Below are 17,323 nucleotides of genomic sequence, written 5' to 3'. Positions count from 1 at the left end.
AAAAGGTTGTAAAATACATGTCTCTGGCCATACAACTTAAAAAAAAAATTATGACTTGGAAATATAAGGAATCAAAATGAAAGACAGCCTAAAATGATCCTAAAATCTGGGGTAAGAAACATAGGTACATGACTAGGGAGGTAATTATACATCGGAAAGTATACTTACAAATTTTAAACAATAATTGATGAATCTTGGGTCATTGTGGTATCTCTTCTTATCTAAAAATTCCTTCATTAGATGCTCTAATAAAGTTGTCAAATATTCTTTATTCTGAGGAAAATTCTCTTCTACCCATCGCATGTAACTAGAAAAAATATGGATAATATTCATTTTTCAGGGCAGCATGTAGTTTATTTACAGAAAAAAAAAAAAGAAATGCTAACCTTTCCCATTCACCAAGTGGGTCATCGCCCTTGTAGTTCTGCATATGGGCTTCAAACATTCTAGAACAGAGAAAAATATGCACGTGGGATTATCAGGACTATTTCCTAAAAGCAAAAGATTTATTTTATATTTATCATTTATACACCTTAAAATAGAAATCTTAAATATCAATTCAAATGCTATAATAAAAAGGAAAACAGCATTCACTCAGAAGTCAGAAAACTCAGAAGTAGTCAGTGTTTTTTTCAGAAGAAAGTAAGATGCAAGGCCCCTGAGGCAGTCTTATAAAGAAGCAGCTAAAAGAAGATCCCCAGGTCTATCCCCAAGAGTCTCCATCTCCTCTCACTGATTCCCAATGTCACTATCACCACCATGTGGGGCAGCAAGCAGAAGTTTGCTGTTCCTCCTCCTAATGTTGGGACCCAGGTGTGGCACTGACCTAGACCCCTCCCCTTGCTGCTCAGGTGCTTGGCTGGAAGACTTGAAGAGAGCTTATGAAGGTTGCGAGACAGCCCAGGGTCCCACCAATCAGGGCTTCCAGATAACAGTTTGCTTTCTGGGCCTCACAACATCCCTGAGGAAGAACACGTGATGGCAGTGCTCAGAAGTCAGTGGCTACAGCCCCCTGAGAACTTGCCCCTACTTCTGCATACCCATCCACAGCAAAACAACAACAACAAAAAACAACCAAGCCAAACAAAGTTCTTGAGGGGACCCCAGGTGCTGGTGGGGTAAACGAATGAACAAAAAGAAAATATTGTCAGGTGACATTAAGCACACAGGGGAAAAAAGACAAAACAAAACCAAAAGATGGGAGAAGGGGTAAGAGCGTGACAGGACTTACTGTTTTTAGGTAGGGTGATCGGAAAAGCCTGCCTTTCTGAGGGGGTGACATTTGATCTGTGCCAGGGATTCAAGCAGCTATTTAACAAAGCTGAGTTAGAAAAAGATGGGGGTGACAAGATCTAATTTGTATTTTAAAATGTCCATTCTGTCTCTCCAAGTGAAGAAGAGGGTGGGGTAGAGAAAAGAAGCTGGAAACCAGTTAGGAAGCTACTGCAGAGTCCCAGCGACGGGTGGTGAGCGGACCAGGGTGGGAACAGTTCAAGTGTGGAATTTGGGTATTTTGGAGAAAGAGACAATGAGACATGCTGATGGGACTGCACACTGGGTAAAAGAGAATCAAGCTAAGGAAGATTCCAGGTTTCTATCAGAGAAGTTACATGATTTTGGGGGGGCTGGGGGGAAGGTTTGAAAGTAATACTTTCTTCTGCTCTCAATTCATAATACAAATGAAATCAATGTTTCTTATGACTCAGAAGCAACAAAAGATAAGCTAGATAAAGTGAACTATATATAAATGAAAAGCTTCTATATGTCAAATAAACTAAACAAAACACTGAAGCAGAGTCAAAAGAGAAATGATTAACTGGGATAACCAAACAGAGCTTCTAGAAATTGGGAGGAAAAAACACAAACCCAACCCAATCTAAGAAATGAACAAAAGGCATTCCACAGAAAAATACTCAACCTCTCTCATAAGAGAAATTCACTTCACTGAGATATAACTTCTCACCCACCAGATTATAAAAATGTGACAACAGTGTGGAAGGGAAGCAAAGGCAACAGGCACTCTTACAAGTTGTTTGCAGGTGGGAGTGTACTCAGTCCCAGCCAAGGGAATTGGCAGTAACATCTACCAAAATTACAGATGGATTTACTTTTGATCTAGCAAATCCACTTCTGGGAATCTAGAGGACAGATATAAGCAAAATGTCACGTGTACAAGATTTTTCACTGCGGCACTATTTGTAATAGCAAAAGATTGCCCACAACCCAAGTATCCATCAATGGGGGACTTTTTAGATCAATTATGGTACATGAAATATCATGTAGTTGTAAAAAAGAATGAGAAAAGAATCTATGAATTGATAGAGTGAAATCTTCAAGGATAGCGTTAAGCAAAAAAAAGCAATGTATACACTCTGCTACTTTTTATGTGCAATAGGCAGGAGCTGTACACACATGCACATATACAGGTATAGATATGCTCATGTGTTATAATATAAATATTTATATTTGCAAAATAAATATAAAAATAAACTAGAAAAATGGTTACATATGAGGGGATTGGAGAGCAGTCAAGTATATTCTAACTTTTTTTAACCATGTAAATGTAGTACTTATTTTTAAAAGTTAAAAAATATTCCTACATTTTGCATCTCCCTCTCATGCATCATAGCAGATAAATCCCCACAATTTATAAGCAGTATAAAAGTTCCTAATTTAAGTTCTGAAATAACTTTCTCCTGAAATATATATAATAACAGCCTGCCCAAAGTTAAACATTTCTTGTTTGATACCAACCACATTTCGTAATATGGCCTAAATAGACAGTAAGTTAAAAACATCCAGTTCATTAGCACAAATTAGCCTTTGGAAAATACAAATAAGGTCAGAAATACCTGATTTCTCTTTTAAAATGGGGGAAAATGCGCCTCTAATATTGAATTCCTTTGCAGGCTGGGCTAAAGAAAAGGTCTTAAGGCAAACAGATTTCTGTTTTGACAGCACTTAACCATCTGAGTCTTCGGATCCCCAGAGAGTAAGATTACCCTGGTGCTGATAAAACTAACCAGTTTTACTTCCTGTCGCATATGATTTAACTGTTTTAAATGCTTTTTAAAACAGTCTGGATAAATCACCTAAGTCATAAAAAGCAAAGGAGTGGGAATTTTAAAAAGTGTTAGCAGGTTGACATAAATGACAATAAACACGGGGGAACATTTTTCGCCTTAAAGTGCACATTATTCAAAGACGTTTAAACATTGACTATGGGATTATGGGTTAGAGCAATTTTAAGTTCTCTCGTAGAATTTTAAAATAAGTGGCTTTGAAAGTTTCTCATTGAAACCTACACGCAAGTGTTAGTCTTTTGTTGGGTTAGACGTTTCACTTCCACAGCGGCGATCTGCCCAGAGGGGATTCCTTACAAAGAATCAAGGAGACCTGAGAGCCCCAGGAACCGCCCCATCCCCGCAAACTGCCCCTCCGGCCGCGGCTGGCCGAAGGGCCGGGGTCTCAGCGGAGAGTTCGGACTGCAGGGTGCGCGGTCCTTTCCACGGCTCCCTAGGGGCCCACAGCCCAGCTGGGGTGGGGTGGAGTGGGGGTGGGATGGGGTGGGATGGGGGGGGGGGTTGGGGCGAGGGGGGAGGGGACAAACTCCGGAGCCAAGGAAAGGGGCAGGAATGGCAAAGGGAGGCAGGTCTGAGGCGGGCCGGGCGGGGGACCTGCAGACCTCCAGGCCCGAACTCAGGTACCCCAGCACCCTGGCGGCAGGCGGCCGGGGATCACGCCCCCGCCGGCCCCCCTCCCACCAGACCCACACTTACTGAAAAACATTTTCCGGGTTATCCATGGCGAGAGGACGCTAGCCAGCAACAGCCACACCTGCGCCGCCAGCGAGGAGCCGCCGCCGATTCAAATCTCCCGCGCAGCCGCAGTTGCCTAGACGAGCGTTTGCAAGGCGCCTGGCCATTGGCCTCGGCTGCAGACGAGCTGGCCAATCGCCGGGGCCGTTGCCGGGAGACCAAGCCCCGCCTCCCTCCCGCGAGCTGGCTGTTCCTCTAGCTTCCCTCAACGCTGTTGAAGCAGGAGCTCGCGGGGACCTGAGCGAGGGCTAGGATTCGGGGTGCGGCGTGGTGGGGGCACCTTAGGTTGACTCAGGAGTAGGGAATTTTTTTTTTCCCTTAGTCGTCCAAGCTGCAGCCGGCTTACGTGATTACACGATTAAGGCATCATCCCAGGGAAGGCATCGTAGGAGAAAAAAAGTTTCCCGAGGTAGAAAAAATTGCGCCTCTTCGACTCTTTGTTTACAGATATAAAGCAGAATCGTTATGCCTGGTTTATGCAGAGAAGAAAAATAATCCCGTTTAAAGAGTCGAGTCTGGTTTAAGATCGCAGAGCCCAGGGGGAAATGCCTGCCTTTGGCTTAGGAAATAGGCTGGTGGGGCGAAAAACGAAACCCTGCAGAACGGCACACCTCTCCATTTCCCGCAGTCTTCTGTTCCGCGTCCTCGCTGTAAGAAAAGCACCTAGATGCTGAAGCCCGTGAAATTTTGGTTCCAGACCCAAAAATGCTGTGTCAGAGAGTTAGAGAGTGATTCATCAAAAGCCCGGGGAAAAAACCTGTGTTTTAGCTTAGTGGCTGCAACGTGAAGGGGTCGTCAGTAGGCACTTCAGGGTTGGTTATGTAAATTATATTGACACATGGCAAACGAAAGCGATGGGTTGGTACCCTTGGAGACCTCCAGGCTTGATTTAACTGATCTGAAAGGCTCTGTAAGTGCTCTAGAGCGAATGAGGGCTCAAGAGACTAGAGGCTGTTCCTACATCCAACTGGTAATTAAAAGAACAGAAGTTTGGAAGAGTATAGAATGGCGGCAAGAAAGCTTTCACCATTTTCTGTGGAACTAGGAGCTCTGGAGACCAAGGATTTACGAATTAGAATATCAAAAATAAGAGACATCATCGTAAAGGAGCCCAGATGTCTAAGAAGTAATATGTAATACGCTTGATACTTCCTATCTGAGAGTGAGTTGGAAAAGAGTCAGCCTAACCTTATCTGCCCCTTGCTCTTTTAATAACTTCCCATTCTACTTCTCAACGTTCTTTCAAGAGCCACTTGACAATGCAAGTAAAATATAAAGAGCTATTCATGTGATTACCTTACTTTTAGAAAAGCTGTGTGGATATTTTTCTCTCTTAGGGCCCTTAAGTTAAATACCTTTAAAAAAAAATTAGCAGCTTCTGGAAATCCTGATGCTCTCAGAGTCCAAAATTTCTTTCAGGGCATTGATTAATGATTTGGATCTACCCAAGTATCCAATTTGTAGGGTTGTTAACTCAGAAGGTACTCACTCTGAGGTGTTCAGACAAGTTTAGGTTCTGCTACACGGCACAGGAATGAACACATTTTAGGCCTCATAACTCAGGTTTTCAACTTGTGTCTGATAGCACCTCAGTCAGTCAACAATTAGGAAATGCTGACTGGGCATCCACTGCTATTGGATTTATACCTAATTACAACCTTATCTGACTCAAACAGATCCTATCCTTAAGAAACCAGTGGATTATCCGGGAGATGGAGATACAAACATAGAAAATATTAATTGCTACATTAATGTGTATTAAGTTCTAAGTTAATACACATATGACTTAGACTGTCTGCTAGGAGAATCCAGAGGAGGGAGGGGACATGGGGCCCCTCTGTCAGAGAAAACTTCATGGGGAAAGGAGGGCTTAACTTTTGACCTGAGCCTTAATGGGGGGGGAGGGAGATGGGGGGGATCTGGGTTGGGGAGAGCCTGGGGAGGTCATTTGTGATGTAAATCAGGGTTACTGAAGAAAATCACCATTGAGGACTCCCGTTAATGAGCAGCGGAGATTCTTTTTGATTTTTTGTTTTTTGGGTTTTTTTAAAAAATATATTTAAAAGTTTATTTTATTTTTAATTTATTGGCTGCTTTGGGTCTTTGTTGCTGCTCGCAGGCTTTCTGTAGTTTCGGAGAGCGGAGGCTACTTCATTGCAGTGCATGGGCTTCTTATTGTGGTGGCTTCTCTTGTTGCTGAGCATGGGCTCTAGGCACGCGGGCTTCAGTAGTTGCGGCTCGTGGGCTCAATAGTTGTGGCTCACAGGCTTAGTTGCTCCTCGGCATGTGGGATCTTCCCAGACCAGGGCTTGAACCTGTGTCCCCTGCATTGACTGGCAGATTCTTAACCTCTGTGCCACCAGGGAAGCCCTGGAGAGTCTTTTTGAAAGACTGGTTTGATAGTTCGATGTCTAATCTTAAATGCTAGATTAAGAGTTTGTACTTGATCTTGATAGTAAACTGGGCCTTTTGGGAATGAACAGCACTGTGGTCATAGGACCTCATGGTAGTTTTTCTGAGTTCTACCCTGTTTTCTAGAAGCCACAGAGATTGTCCGCTGTCCTTCCTTTCTCCTACTAGGAACTTCTTTCCTGCCAGGCTTGTTTGTGGAGCAGGGTAAAGTATTATGGGTGCCTCTCCCACACTGCACCTTGAAAAGGGTACAATGACCCTCTAAAAAGCCCTGGCGCCAGTCATTATGGGTAAATCTAGGAGTAACAGAAGTAAGTACTAGGGTTTTCGGCAGGTATTAGAATCTGACGTGTTTCTGGGAATAATTTTCTGGCTTAGTCAATGCCTTCCCATTGTCCTTAATGGTGGACGTCCCTCTCTGCCATTCTCAGGGACAATTACAACGACCCTCCCACACAATGTGTTCATCATAATGTCCCTATGGGTTAATTGACCCTGTTCCCAATAAATAGGGATTTACTGGGGACAGGGGGAGGGAGAGGTGGGTAGGAGAAGCAGAGAACAGTGATTTGCCGGCTTTAAACTGGCGTTGGAGGCAGAGGGAATGGAAGAAGGTAAAGTAGGGAATCAGATCTCAAGGAGGGAGAGTTCTCAGAACACAGATGTCTTCAGCATGTAAGGAAAAGAAAAAGATAATTTGGCAGCCTAGAACCGTTGACAGAAGCAGGCCATTAAAGCCGGGGAAGGCTGCTGCTTATTTTCAGATGTATTGAGTTGGAGGGGTAACCAGGCGTTTGACCTTCCTATGTAACAAGACTGGGCACCGTGGAAGGAAAGCAGAGACAGGCCTTGTTCAGAGGCTTCAGAAGCTCGTTGAGGGGAGTTTCATGTGCTGTTTCCTAAGCCTAGAATGATTGTTTTTTTCTAAGAGCTTCACATTATCTCTAAAGGTCAGGAATAAAGGAAGAACTTCCAAATAGTTTGATAAAGAAATAGTGTGATACTTTGATAAAAAAAATCTATAAACCCCAAAATGCTGGCATTTACATAAATCAATATAAACAGAAAATACCAAATGGCTCGCAAATATGTTGCTCATTTAAAAAAAAAAAAATTCACTAATTTGAAGCTCCCGCCACTGACAGCATTTCCAGTTCCACCTGCTCTGACCCTGATCTTCTTTAATCTTCTCCCTCTGCCCTTTTTCCTCAGGTTTGTGTTGAGAGTGTAGCGATTGCCATGGAATATCTGAAAATCTGTTAAATAATAATCCTTGCTTCACTGATCTAGCCCTCCCTGTCATTTTTGGCATTGCTATTGCCTTAGTGCGTCTGTTACTTTATCTCCTCAAACCCACCCCAGAGTGTGAGGGGCGAGGCTTGTTTTGATCTGGGTGGGAATAGCCGGTCTGCCTCTGAATTCTGCCTTTCCTGCTTCTGAGGCAGAAATGTGCAATTACAACTCCCTCTTCCTTTAAAACTCTAATTTACTTTATCTGCTAATTTCAATATTAAATGTCCACCTATGTAAAATGACCAATAGACTCTCTAAATTATTAGGAAGGCCAATGGGTAACGTATTTTTATTCGTATTTGGGCTTCAAGTGACTTCTTATTCCAAAATCATAATTTCCAAACTTATTGGAGATGGTAAACCAGGCTACATCAAGGACATGAGCTTCAACCTTGACTTTCCCAAGAAGCAGATAATGAGCAAATGACAAACTCTTAATCCGGGTGTCAGTTTCCTGATATGTAAAATGAAAAAAAGGAAATCTGCCTCCTTGTCTTCATAATGGTCTCTGAATTCCATTTATATAGCCTCAGAAGGTTCTCCACTCAATTTCTTGGGTTGTCACATGATATCAAAGTTAGTGCTCTATTTAGAAAAGAAAAATGATTTCTCTGGTACTGCCTGTTTGACAGATGCAAACAATCACAGATACACATATATCTTCCTTCCACTGGGAAATTTAAAATAATTTAGAATAACAGTAGATATGTTGCTAAAACATCACATAAGATTAGAAATTTATAACTAAAGTGGTTACAGAAAGCTGACAAGTGATTTAAGAAGCTGCAATATATTAAGAATAAAGTTGATATGAAGAAAGGAAGAAAGAAAGCCCTATTCTAGAAATGTTTTTCATCTGAGAGTGTTTTGTGCATTCAGAAGATGCCTGTGTGGGTCAAAACACAGAAGGTACTCTTGTATCCCTGCAGCCTGAGAGGAAGCATGGGAATCTCAGCTCCCTGCCCCCATCAGCCTCCCCAAGAATCTTTAGTAGAACGTTCAGTCCTATATGCTATCCTTGTATTTGTATAAAGGGCTTTAGTGATACCTAGATGTTATTTCCATTTTGAGCCTGGTTCTAGAGACCAGAGACCCTATCCCTTTCTCTTCTCTATTCTTCCCTTATTAGAGCCTCTCAGGTCTGCATAAGCTTAGTCTTGCATCCTGATAAATGGCTGCTTGTCTTCTCTCCAAACTGGCCCACCTTAGCCCTTTGCATCTCTTCAGAATGCATCCCTCCTGTCAGCTACAGAGCTCTTTCTTCAGCTTCTGTACTTGAACATTGGTTGTATCCTTCCATTGCTGTGTAAATCGTGCTGTCTTGGGGACTTCCCTGGTGGTCCAGTGGTTAAGACCCAACACTCCCAAAGCAGGGGGCACGGATTTGATCCCTGGTCAGGGAACTAAGATCCCAAATGCCACACAGCGGGGCCAAAACAACAACAACAACAACAACAACAAAAAACAAAAAACATTCTGCTGTCTTGGATTCTGGGGAAAGCTGTTCTCCTAATACTTAGGAAAGCTGATATAGCAAACTTCAGTCTTGGAACAAAAAGCGTACGTGGAACATATTACTTCCCTTCATCAGAGGCACTTTCCTAAGTTTGTAGGACTCAGTCCCCTCCATTTAGGCTTCTCCAATCCTAATTGAGTGGGATGACTTCTGTGATCAATGTCGGGGACTTACAGCTGTTCTCCAGTTTCCCTCTGTCCCCTGGTATCTAGGATAGAGCTTGTCTTCCTTTTGTCTTCATAGCTGCTGTCACCCATTCCATCTCTCATGACTTACTCACAAAATAAGATGGATAAGAACAGTGACTTCAGATCCCACCATTTTTCCTTTGGATCCCTGAGAAATGGAGGCTTTTGTTTATTTTAAAGTTTACCCAAATGGATATATTAAAAACATTTTGTAAGGACTTCCCTGGTAGTGCAGTGGTTAAGAATACACCTGACAAATAGGCAGGTCATGTAAGCAACCTAAATGTCCATCAACAGATGAATGGATAAAGAAATGTGGTACATATACACAATGGAATATTACTCAGCCATAAAAAGGAACGAAATTGGGACATTTGTAGAGACATGGATGGACCTAGAGACTGTCATACAGAGTGAAGTGAGTCAGAAAGAGAAAAACAAATATCGTATATTAACACATATATGCAGAATATAGAAAAATGGTACAAATCAACCAGTTTGCAAGGCAGAAATAAAGACCCAGATGTAGAGAACAAACATATGGACACCAAGTAGGGAAAGCAGTGGGGGGGAAGGGGTTGGGGTGGGATGAATTGGGAGATTGGGATTGCCATATATACATTACTAATAAGAAAAAAATATCAAATTGTACATTTTAAATATATGCAGTTTATTGTATGTCAATTGTATCTCAATAAAAGTTCTAAAAAAAAAAAAAAAAAAAGAATCCACCTGCCAATGCAGGGGACATGAGTTTGATCCCTGGTCCGGGAAGATCCCATGTGTCACAGAGCAACTAAGCCCCTTTGCCACAACTACTGAGCCTGTGTGCCTCAACTACTGAAGCCCGTGTGCCTAGAGCCCATGCTCTGTAACAAGAGAAGCCTGCGCAATGCAAGGAAGGGTAGCCCCTGCAACTAGAGAAAGCCCGTGCACAGCAACGGAGACCCAATGCAGCCAAAATATTAAAAAAAAATTAAAACATTTTGTAGAGTTCAGAGATGTTTACAGATCTGTATTTTCTGCCTTTTCCTTTACATGCTCTCATAAGTCTTTTCTTTCCTTTTTTGCTGACTGATGGTGAATTTCACCTCATTCATTTCTTCCATAAAAGAATCTTTTCACCTCACTTTCTTTTTTTTTTTAATTTTATTTATTTTATTTTTGGTTGCACCACACGGCTGTGGGATCTTAGTTCCCCAACGAGGGATTGAACCCATGTGCCCTGGGAAGGAAGCACAGAGTCCTAACCCCTAGACCACCAGGGAATTCACTTCATCTCACTTTCAATAGAGAGATTACCTGTTAGGATGGACAACTATTAGATCATATAACAGACCCCAGAACCAAAAGATTCTTAGACCAGAAATATTTTCCTCTTGAAAATTTATTTCAGAAGTGCTTACAGTGGTTAAATCACATTTAGTCTAAGTATAATCAATCACCCTTATTGGAAAAAATAAATAGATGGAAAATTTTATATTGAAAAATAGAAAGTTGGGCAAAACTGCCAGATGTCATTTCAAAGACTGGGGGTCAGGGGGGATTTGAATTGCCTAGGAATTAGGGCTATGAATAGAGTAGGTATAGCCTACAGAAAAGTTTTGTTGCTGAAATACCACCCTGAGTTTAATTAGAAGAAAGTAGTTCTGGCTTCTTGGGGAAAATTACTGCTCAAAAAAGTGTCAGGCTTTTAGGAAAAACTACACTATCATCAGGCCCTGGCCAGCTTTATCTTAAAGCTAGTGGTTTGGCCATATAGGCAGTGACAGCTGACCACAGCTCTCTCGAGTAATGACGGACCAGTCCATCTCCTGGTTCTTATAGAAGTGTTTTATTTCCACCTTAACTGCAGTTCAACTTTGACACTAGCCACCTGGGAGTTAGTCAGAATCCACAGGTTTAAGGGCACAGTCCCCAACAAGATCATCCTTACTCCTGATGCGTCACAAGTTCTAGGGGTTCCCAGCCACCCACACTTCTGATGCACAGGCTACAATTTCAGAGGTTCCCACAATCCTGTCCAGGTTTGACAATTTACCGGAATGACTCACAGAACTCAGGAAAGTGCTATGTGGATGATTACAGCTTTACTATAAAGGATACACGTAGGGCAATATCTAGGAGACTCCTGGATGTGGACCCTTTCTCTGTGGAGTCAGGGTGTGTTATTTCCCTGGCACATCAATGTGTTCATCAACCAGGAATCTCCACTGATCTTCAGTGTCCAGAGTTCTTAATGGTGCTTCACTATGTAAAAGCAATTGAGTAAATCATTGGTTACGTGAGTGAACTCAATCTCTAAGCCTCCTTCCCCTTTCTTGACATTGGGAGGTCTGACTGATGTTAGGAGTCAAAGCCCCAACCTTTTAATCACATGATTTACCTTTCTTCTGACCAGTCCCCATCCTGAGGCTATCTAGGGATCACCAGGAGTTATGTCATTAGTATAATAAAGACACTGTGATCTCTTAGGAAATTCCCAGGGTTTTTGAAGCTCTGTGCCAGGAACCCCAGTCAAAGACCAGACTGCAGTCTGGTCTTTTTATTATGCTGGGGAGGTGATCTGCATCTCTGAGCATAAGCTCAAAATTTCATTAGCATTAATAGCCTATCTACCTTTTAGCATTATCTATACTTTCAGGACAGCAATCCTTCCCTCTTATCAAGTTGCTGATAAGAGTCTTTAGTAGTCTCACTCAGATTGGGTTGCTTCCCCGTCCCTTCAAAGACCTGAACACTTCCTGATCTAGAGAAAAGAACTAAAATCAAGGTTCAGACTTGATTACTTAAAAACATCAACTTCTAGGATCGTCCTGACAGATGTTTGCATAACTGAGCACTAATACAATTCTTGTCTGTGTATCAAAGTCTGAATGAGGTCCTTTAGCTTGTCCTTTAGGAAACAAAGGAGTGATGTGATGATACCATGAGTTACCTGATGCTTAGTTTACGGTACATTATTTTTTTTTTTTACAATAAACTGCATATATTTAGAGTGTACAGTTTAGTATCCCAATCTCCAAATTCATTCCCCCCGCAATCCTCCCCGCTTTCCTCACTTGGTGTCCATATGTTTGTTCTCTACATCTGGGCTCTATTGAAAACCGGTTGATTTGTACCATTTTTCTATACTCCACATATATGTGTTAATATACAATATTTGTTTTTCTCTTTCTGACTCACTTCACTCTGTATGACAGGCTCTAGGTCCATCCCTGTCTCTAAAAATGTCCCAGTTTCATTACTTTTTACAGCTGAGTAATAATCAATTGTATGTATGTACCACATCTTCTTTATCCATTCATCTGTTGATGGACATTTAGGTTGCTTCCATGTCCTGGCTACTGTAAATAGTGCTGCCATGAACATTGGAGTGCATGTGTCTTTTTGAATTATGATGTTCTCTGGGTATATGCCCAGAAGTGGGATTGCTGGGTCATATGGTAGTTCTATTTTTAGATTTGCAAGGAACCACCATACTGTTTTCCGTAGTGGCTGTATCAATTTACATTCCCACCAGCAATGCAAGAGCGTTTCTTTTTCTCCACACCCTCTCCAGAATTTACTGTTTGTAGATTTTCTGATGATGCCTATTCTAACCTGTGTGAGGTGATACCTAACTGTAGTTTTGATTTGCATTTCTCTAATAATTAGTGATGTTGAGCAGCGTTTCATGTGCCTCTTGGCCATCTGTAGGTCTTCTTTGGAGAAATGCCTACTTAGGTCTTCTGCCCATTTTTGGATTGGGGTGTTTGTTTTTTTGATATTGAGCTGGATAAACTGTTTATAAATTTTGGAGATTAATCTTTTGTCTATTGATTCATTTGCAAATATTTTCTCCCATTCTGAGGGTTGTCTTTTTGTCTTGCTTATCGTTTTCTTTGCTGTGCAGAAGCTTTGAAGTTTCATTAGGTCCCACTTATTTATTTTTGTTTTTATTTCCATTATTCTAGGGGATGGATCAAAAAAGATCTTGCTGTGATTTATGTCGAAGAGTGTTCTTCCTATGTTTTCCTCTAGGAGTTTTATAGCATCTGGCCTTACATGTAGGCTTTAATCCATTTTGGGTTTATTTTTGTGTATGGTGTTAGGAAGTGTTCTAATTTCATTCTTTTGCATGTAGCTGTCCAGTTTTCCCAGCACCACTCATTGATGAGTCTGCCTTTTCTCCATTGTATATCCTTACTTCCTTTGTCATAGATTAGTTGACCATAGTTTATCCCTGGGCTTTCTATCCTGTTCCATTGATCTATGTTTCTGTTTTTGTGCCAGTACCATACTGTCTTGATCACTGTAGCCTTGTAGTATAGCCTGAAGTCAGGAAGCCTGATTCCACCAACTCTGTCTTTCCTTCTCAAGATTGCTTTGGCTATTTGGGGTCTTTTGCGTTTCCATACAAATTGTAAAATTTCTTGTTCTAGTTCTGCAAAAAATGCCATTGGTAATTTGATCAGAATTGCATTGAATCTATAAATTTCTTTCGGTAATATAGTCATTTTCACAATGTTGATTCTTCCAATCCAAGAACATGGTAAGTCCCTCCATCTGTTTGTGTCATCTTTGATTTCTTTCATTAGTGTCTTATAGCTTTCTGAGTACAGGTCTTTTACTTCCTTGGTTAGGTCTGTTCCTAGGTATTTTATTCTTTTTGTTGCAATGGTGAAAGGGATTCTTTCCTTAATTTCTCTTTCTGATCTTTCATTGTTAGTGTATAGAAATGCAAGAGATTTCTGTGTGTTAATTTTGTATCCTGCAACTTTACCAAATTCATTGATTAGCTCAAGTAGTTTTCTGGTGGCATCTTTAGGATTTTCTATGTATAGTATCATACCATCAGCAAACAGTGACAGTTTTACTTCTTCTTTCCAATTTGGATTCCTTTTATTTCTTTTTGTTCTCTGATTGCTGTGGCTAGGACTTCCAAAACTATGTTGAATAGTAGTGGCAAGAGTGGACATCCTTGTCTTGTTATTGATCTTAGAGGGAATGCTTTCAGTTTTTCACCATTAAGAATGATGTTTGCTGTGGGTTTGTCATATATGGTCTTTATTATGTTGAGGTAGGTTCTCTCTATACCCACCTTCTGGAGAGTTTTTATCATAAATGGGTGTTGAATTTTGTCAAAAGCTTTTTCTGCATCTATTGAGATGATCATGTGGTTTTTATCCTTCAGTTTGTTAATATGATGTATCACATTGATTGATGTGCGTATATTGAAGAATCCTTGCATTCCAGGGATAAACCCCACTTGATCATGGTGGATGATCCTTTGAATGTGTTGTTGGATTCTGTTGGCTAGTATTTTGTTGAGGATTTTTGCATCTAAATTCATCAGTGATATTGGTCTATAGTTTTCTTTTTTCGTAGTATCTTTGTCTGGCTTTGTTATCAGGGTGATGGTGGCTTCACAAAATGAGTTTGGGGGTGTTCCTTCCTCTGCAATGTTTTGGAAGAGTTTGAGAAGGATGGGTGTTAGCTCTTCTCTAAATGTTTGATAAAATTCACCTGTGAATCCATCTGGCCCTGGACTTTTTTTTGTTGGGAGATTTTTAATCACAGTTTCAATTTCATTACTTGTGATTGGTCTGTTTATATTTTCTATGTCTTCCTGATTCAGTCTTGGAAGGTTATACCTTTCTAAGAATCTGTCCATTTCCTCCAGGTTGTCCATTTTATTGGCATATAGTTGCTTGTAGTAATCTCTTACGGTGCTTTTGATTTCTGCGGTGTCCATTGTAACTTCTCCTGTTTTATTTCTAATTTTATTGATTTGAGTCCTCTCCCTCTTTCTTGATGAGTCTTGCTAGAGATTTATCAATTTAATTTATCTTCTCAAAGAACCAACTTTTAGTTTTATTGATTTTTGCTACTGTTTTCTTTGTCTCTATTTCACTTATTTCTGCTCTGATCTTTATGATTTCTCTGCTTCTACTAACTTTGGGTTTTGTTTGCTCTTCTTTCTCTAGTTTCTTTAGATGTAAGGTTAGATTGTTTATTTGGGATTTTTCTTGTTTCTTGAGGTAGGATTGTATCGCTATAAACTTCCCTCTTAGAACTGCCTTTGCTGCATCCCATAGGTTTCGGATTGTGTTTTCATTGTCATTTGTCTCTAGGTATTTTTTGATTTCCTCTTTGATTTCTTCAGTGATCTGTTTTTTATTTAGTAGCGTATTGTTTAGCCTCCATGTGTTTGTGTTTTTTACAGTTTTTTTCCTGTAATTGATTTCTAATAATTGATTCTCATAGCATTGTGGTCAGAAAAGATGCTTGATACGATTTCAATTTTCTTGAATTTACCAAGGCTTGATTTATGACCCAAAATGTGATCTATCCTGGAGAATGTTCCATGTGCACTTGAGAAGAAAGTGTAATCTGTTGTTTTTGGATGTAATGTCCTATAGATATCTATTAAATCTAGCTGGTTTATTGTGTCATTTAAGGCTTGTGTTTCCTTATTAATTTTCTGTCTGGATGATCTGTCCATTGGTGTAAGTGGGGTGTTAAAGTCCCCCACTATGATTGTGTTACTGTCGATTTCCTCTTTCATAGTTGTTAGCATTTGCTTTATGTATTGAGGTGCTCCTATAGTGGGTGCATATATATTTTTAATTGTTATCTCTTCTTCTTGGATGGATCCCTTGATCTTTATGGAATGTCCTTTCTTGTCTCTTGTAACATTTTTTATTTTAAAGTCTATTTTATCTGATATGACTATTGCTACTCCAGCTTTCTTTTGATTTCCATTTGCATGGAATATCTTTTCCCATCCCCTCACTTTCAGTCTGTATGTGTCCCTAGGTCTGAAGTGGGTCTCTTGGAGACAGCATATATATGGGTCTTGTGTTTGTAACCATTCAGCCAGTCTGTGTCTTCTGGTTGGTGCATTTAGTCCATTTACATTCAAGGTAATTACTGATATGTATGTTCCTATTGCCATTTTCTTAACTGTTTTCTTTTTGTTTCTGTAGGTCCTTTTCTTCTGTTTCCCGCTCAGAGAAGTTGCTTTGGCATTTGTTATAGGGCTGGTTTGGTGGTGCTGAATTCTCTTAGCTGTTTCTTGTGTGTAAAGCTTTGGATTTCTCCATCAAATCTGAATGAGATCCTTGCTGGGTAGCGTATTCTTGGTTGTAGGTTTTTCCTTGTCATCACTTGAAATATATCATGCCACTCCCTTCTGGCTTGTAGAGTTTCTGCTGAGAAATCAGCTGTTAACCTGATGGGAGTTCCCTTGTATGTTATTTGTCATTTTTCCCTTGTTGCTTTTAATAACATTTCTCTGTCTTTAATTTTTGTCAATTTGCCTGCTATATGTCTTGGTGTGTTTCTCCTTGGGTTTATCCTGCCTGGGACTCTCTGCACTTCCTGCACTTGGGTAGCTGTTTCCTTTCCCACATTAGGGAAGTTTTCAACTATAATCTCTTCCAGTATTTTCTCAGGTCCTTTCTCTCTCTCTTCTCCTTCTGAGACCCCTATAATGCGAATGTTGCTGCGTTTAACATTGTCCCAGAGGTCTCTTAGGCTGTCTTCAGTTCTTTTCATTCTTTTTTCTTTATTCTTTTCCGCATTAGTGATTATCACCTTTCTGTCTTCCAGGTCACTTATTCGTCCTTCTGCCTCAGTTTATCTGCTATTGTTTCCTTCTAGTGTATTTTTCATTTCAGTTATTGTGTTGCATATCTCTGTTTGTTTGTTCTTTAATTCTTCTAAGTCTTTGGTAAACTTTTCTTGCAACTTTTCGATCTTTGCATCCAGTCTTTTTTCAAAGTCCTGGATCATCTTCACCATCATTATTCTGAATTCTTTTTCTGTAAGGGTGCCTATCTTCTCTTCATTTAGTTGTTTTTCTGGTGTTTTATCTTGTCCCTTCATCTGGTACAAAGTCTTTTGCCTTTTCATTTTCTCTGTCTTTCTGTGGCTGTGATTTTCAGTTCTACAAGATGAAATACTGCTGATACTGCTTGATTCTGCTGTCTGCCCTTTTGTGGAGCAAGCTGTCTCGGAGGATCATGGGTGCTTCCTGATGGGAGAGACTGATGGTGGGTTGGGCTGGGTGGGTGGAGCTCAGTGACACTTTAATCTGCTTGTCTGCCAAT

At 40.6% G+C, this 17,323-nt stretch overlaps 1 protein-coding gene across 1 annotated transcript in view; it reads right to left on the bottom strand.

Annotated features, from left to right (window-relative positions):
* BUB1 (BUB1 mitotic checkpoint serine/threonine kinase) overlaps positions 1 to 3,868 on the bottom strand; it is a 36,273-nt gene extending 32,405 nt beyond the window's left edge. The window contains exons 1-3 of the mRNA XM_057743444.1: positions 3,780 to 3,868; positions 387 to 446; positions 169 to 307 (exon numbers count right to left, since the gene is read on the bottom strand). Of these exons, the coding sequence (XP_057599427.1) occupies positions 169 to 307; positions 387 to 446; positions 3,780 to 3,805 (225 nt within the window). The 5' untranslated portion in view covers positions 3,806 to 3,868. The remainder of the gene's footprint in view (positions 1 to 168; positions 308 to 386; positions 447 to 3,779) is intronic.
* Between the last annotated feature and the right edge of the window lie 13,455 nt (positions 3,869 to 17,323).

This window comes from Hippopotamus amphibius, chromosome 7, assembly GCF_030028045.1.
Source record: "Hippopotamus amphibius kiboko isolate mHipAmp2 chromosome 7, mHipAmp2.hap2, whole genome shotgun sequence".
NCBI classification, from domain to species: Eukaryota; Metazoa; Chordata; class Mammalia; order Artiodactyla; family Hippopotamidae; genus Hippopotamus; species Hippopotamus amphibius.
This window is presented reverse-complemented; position numbering and strand designations above follow the sequence as displayed.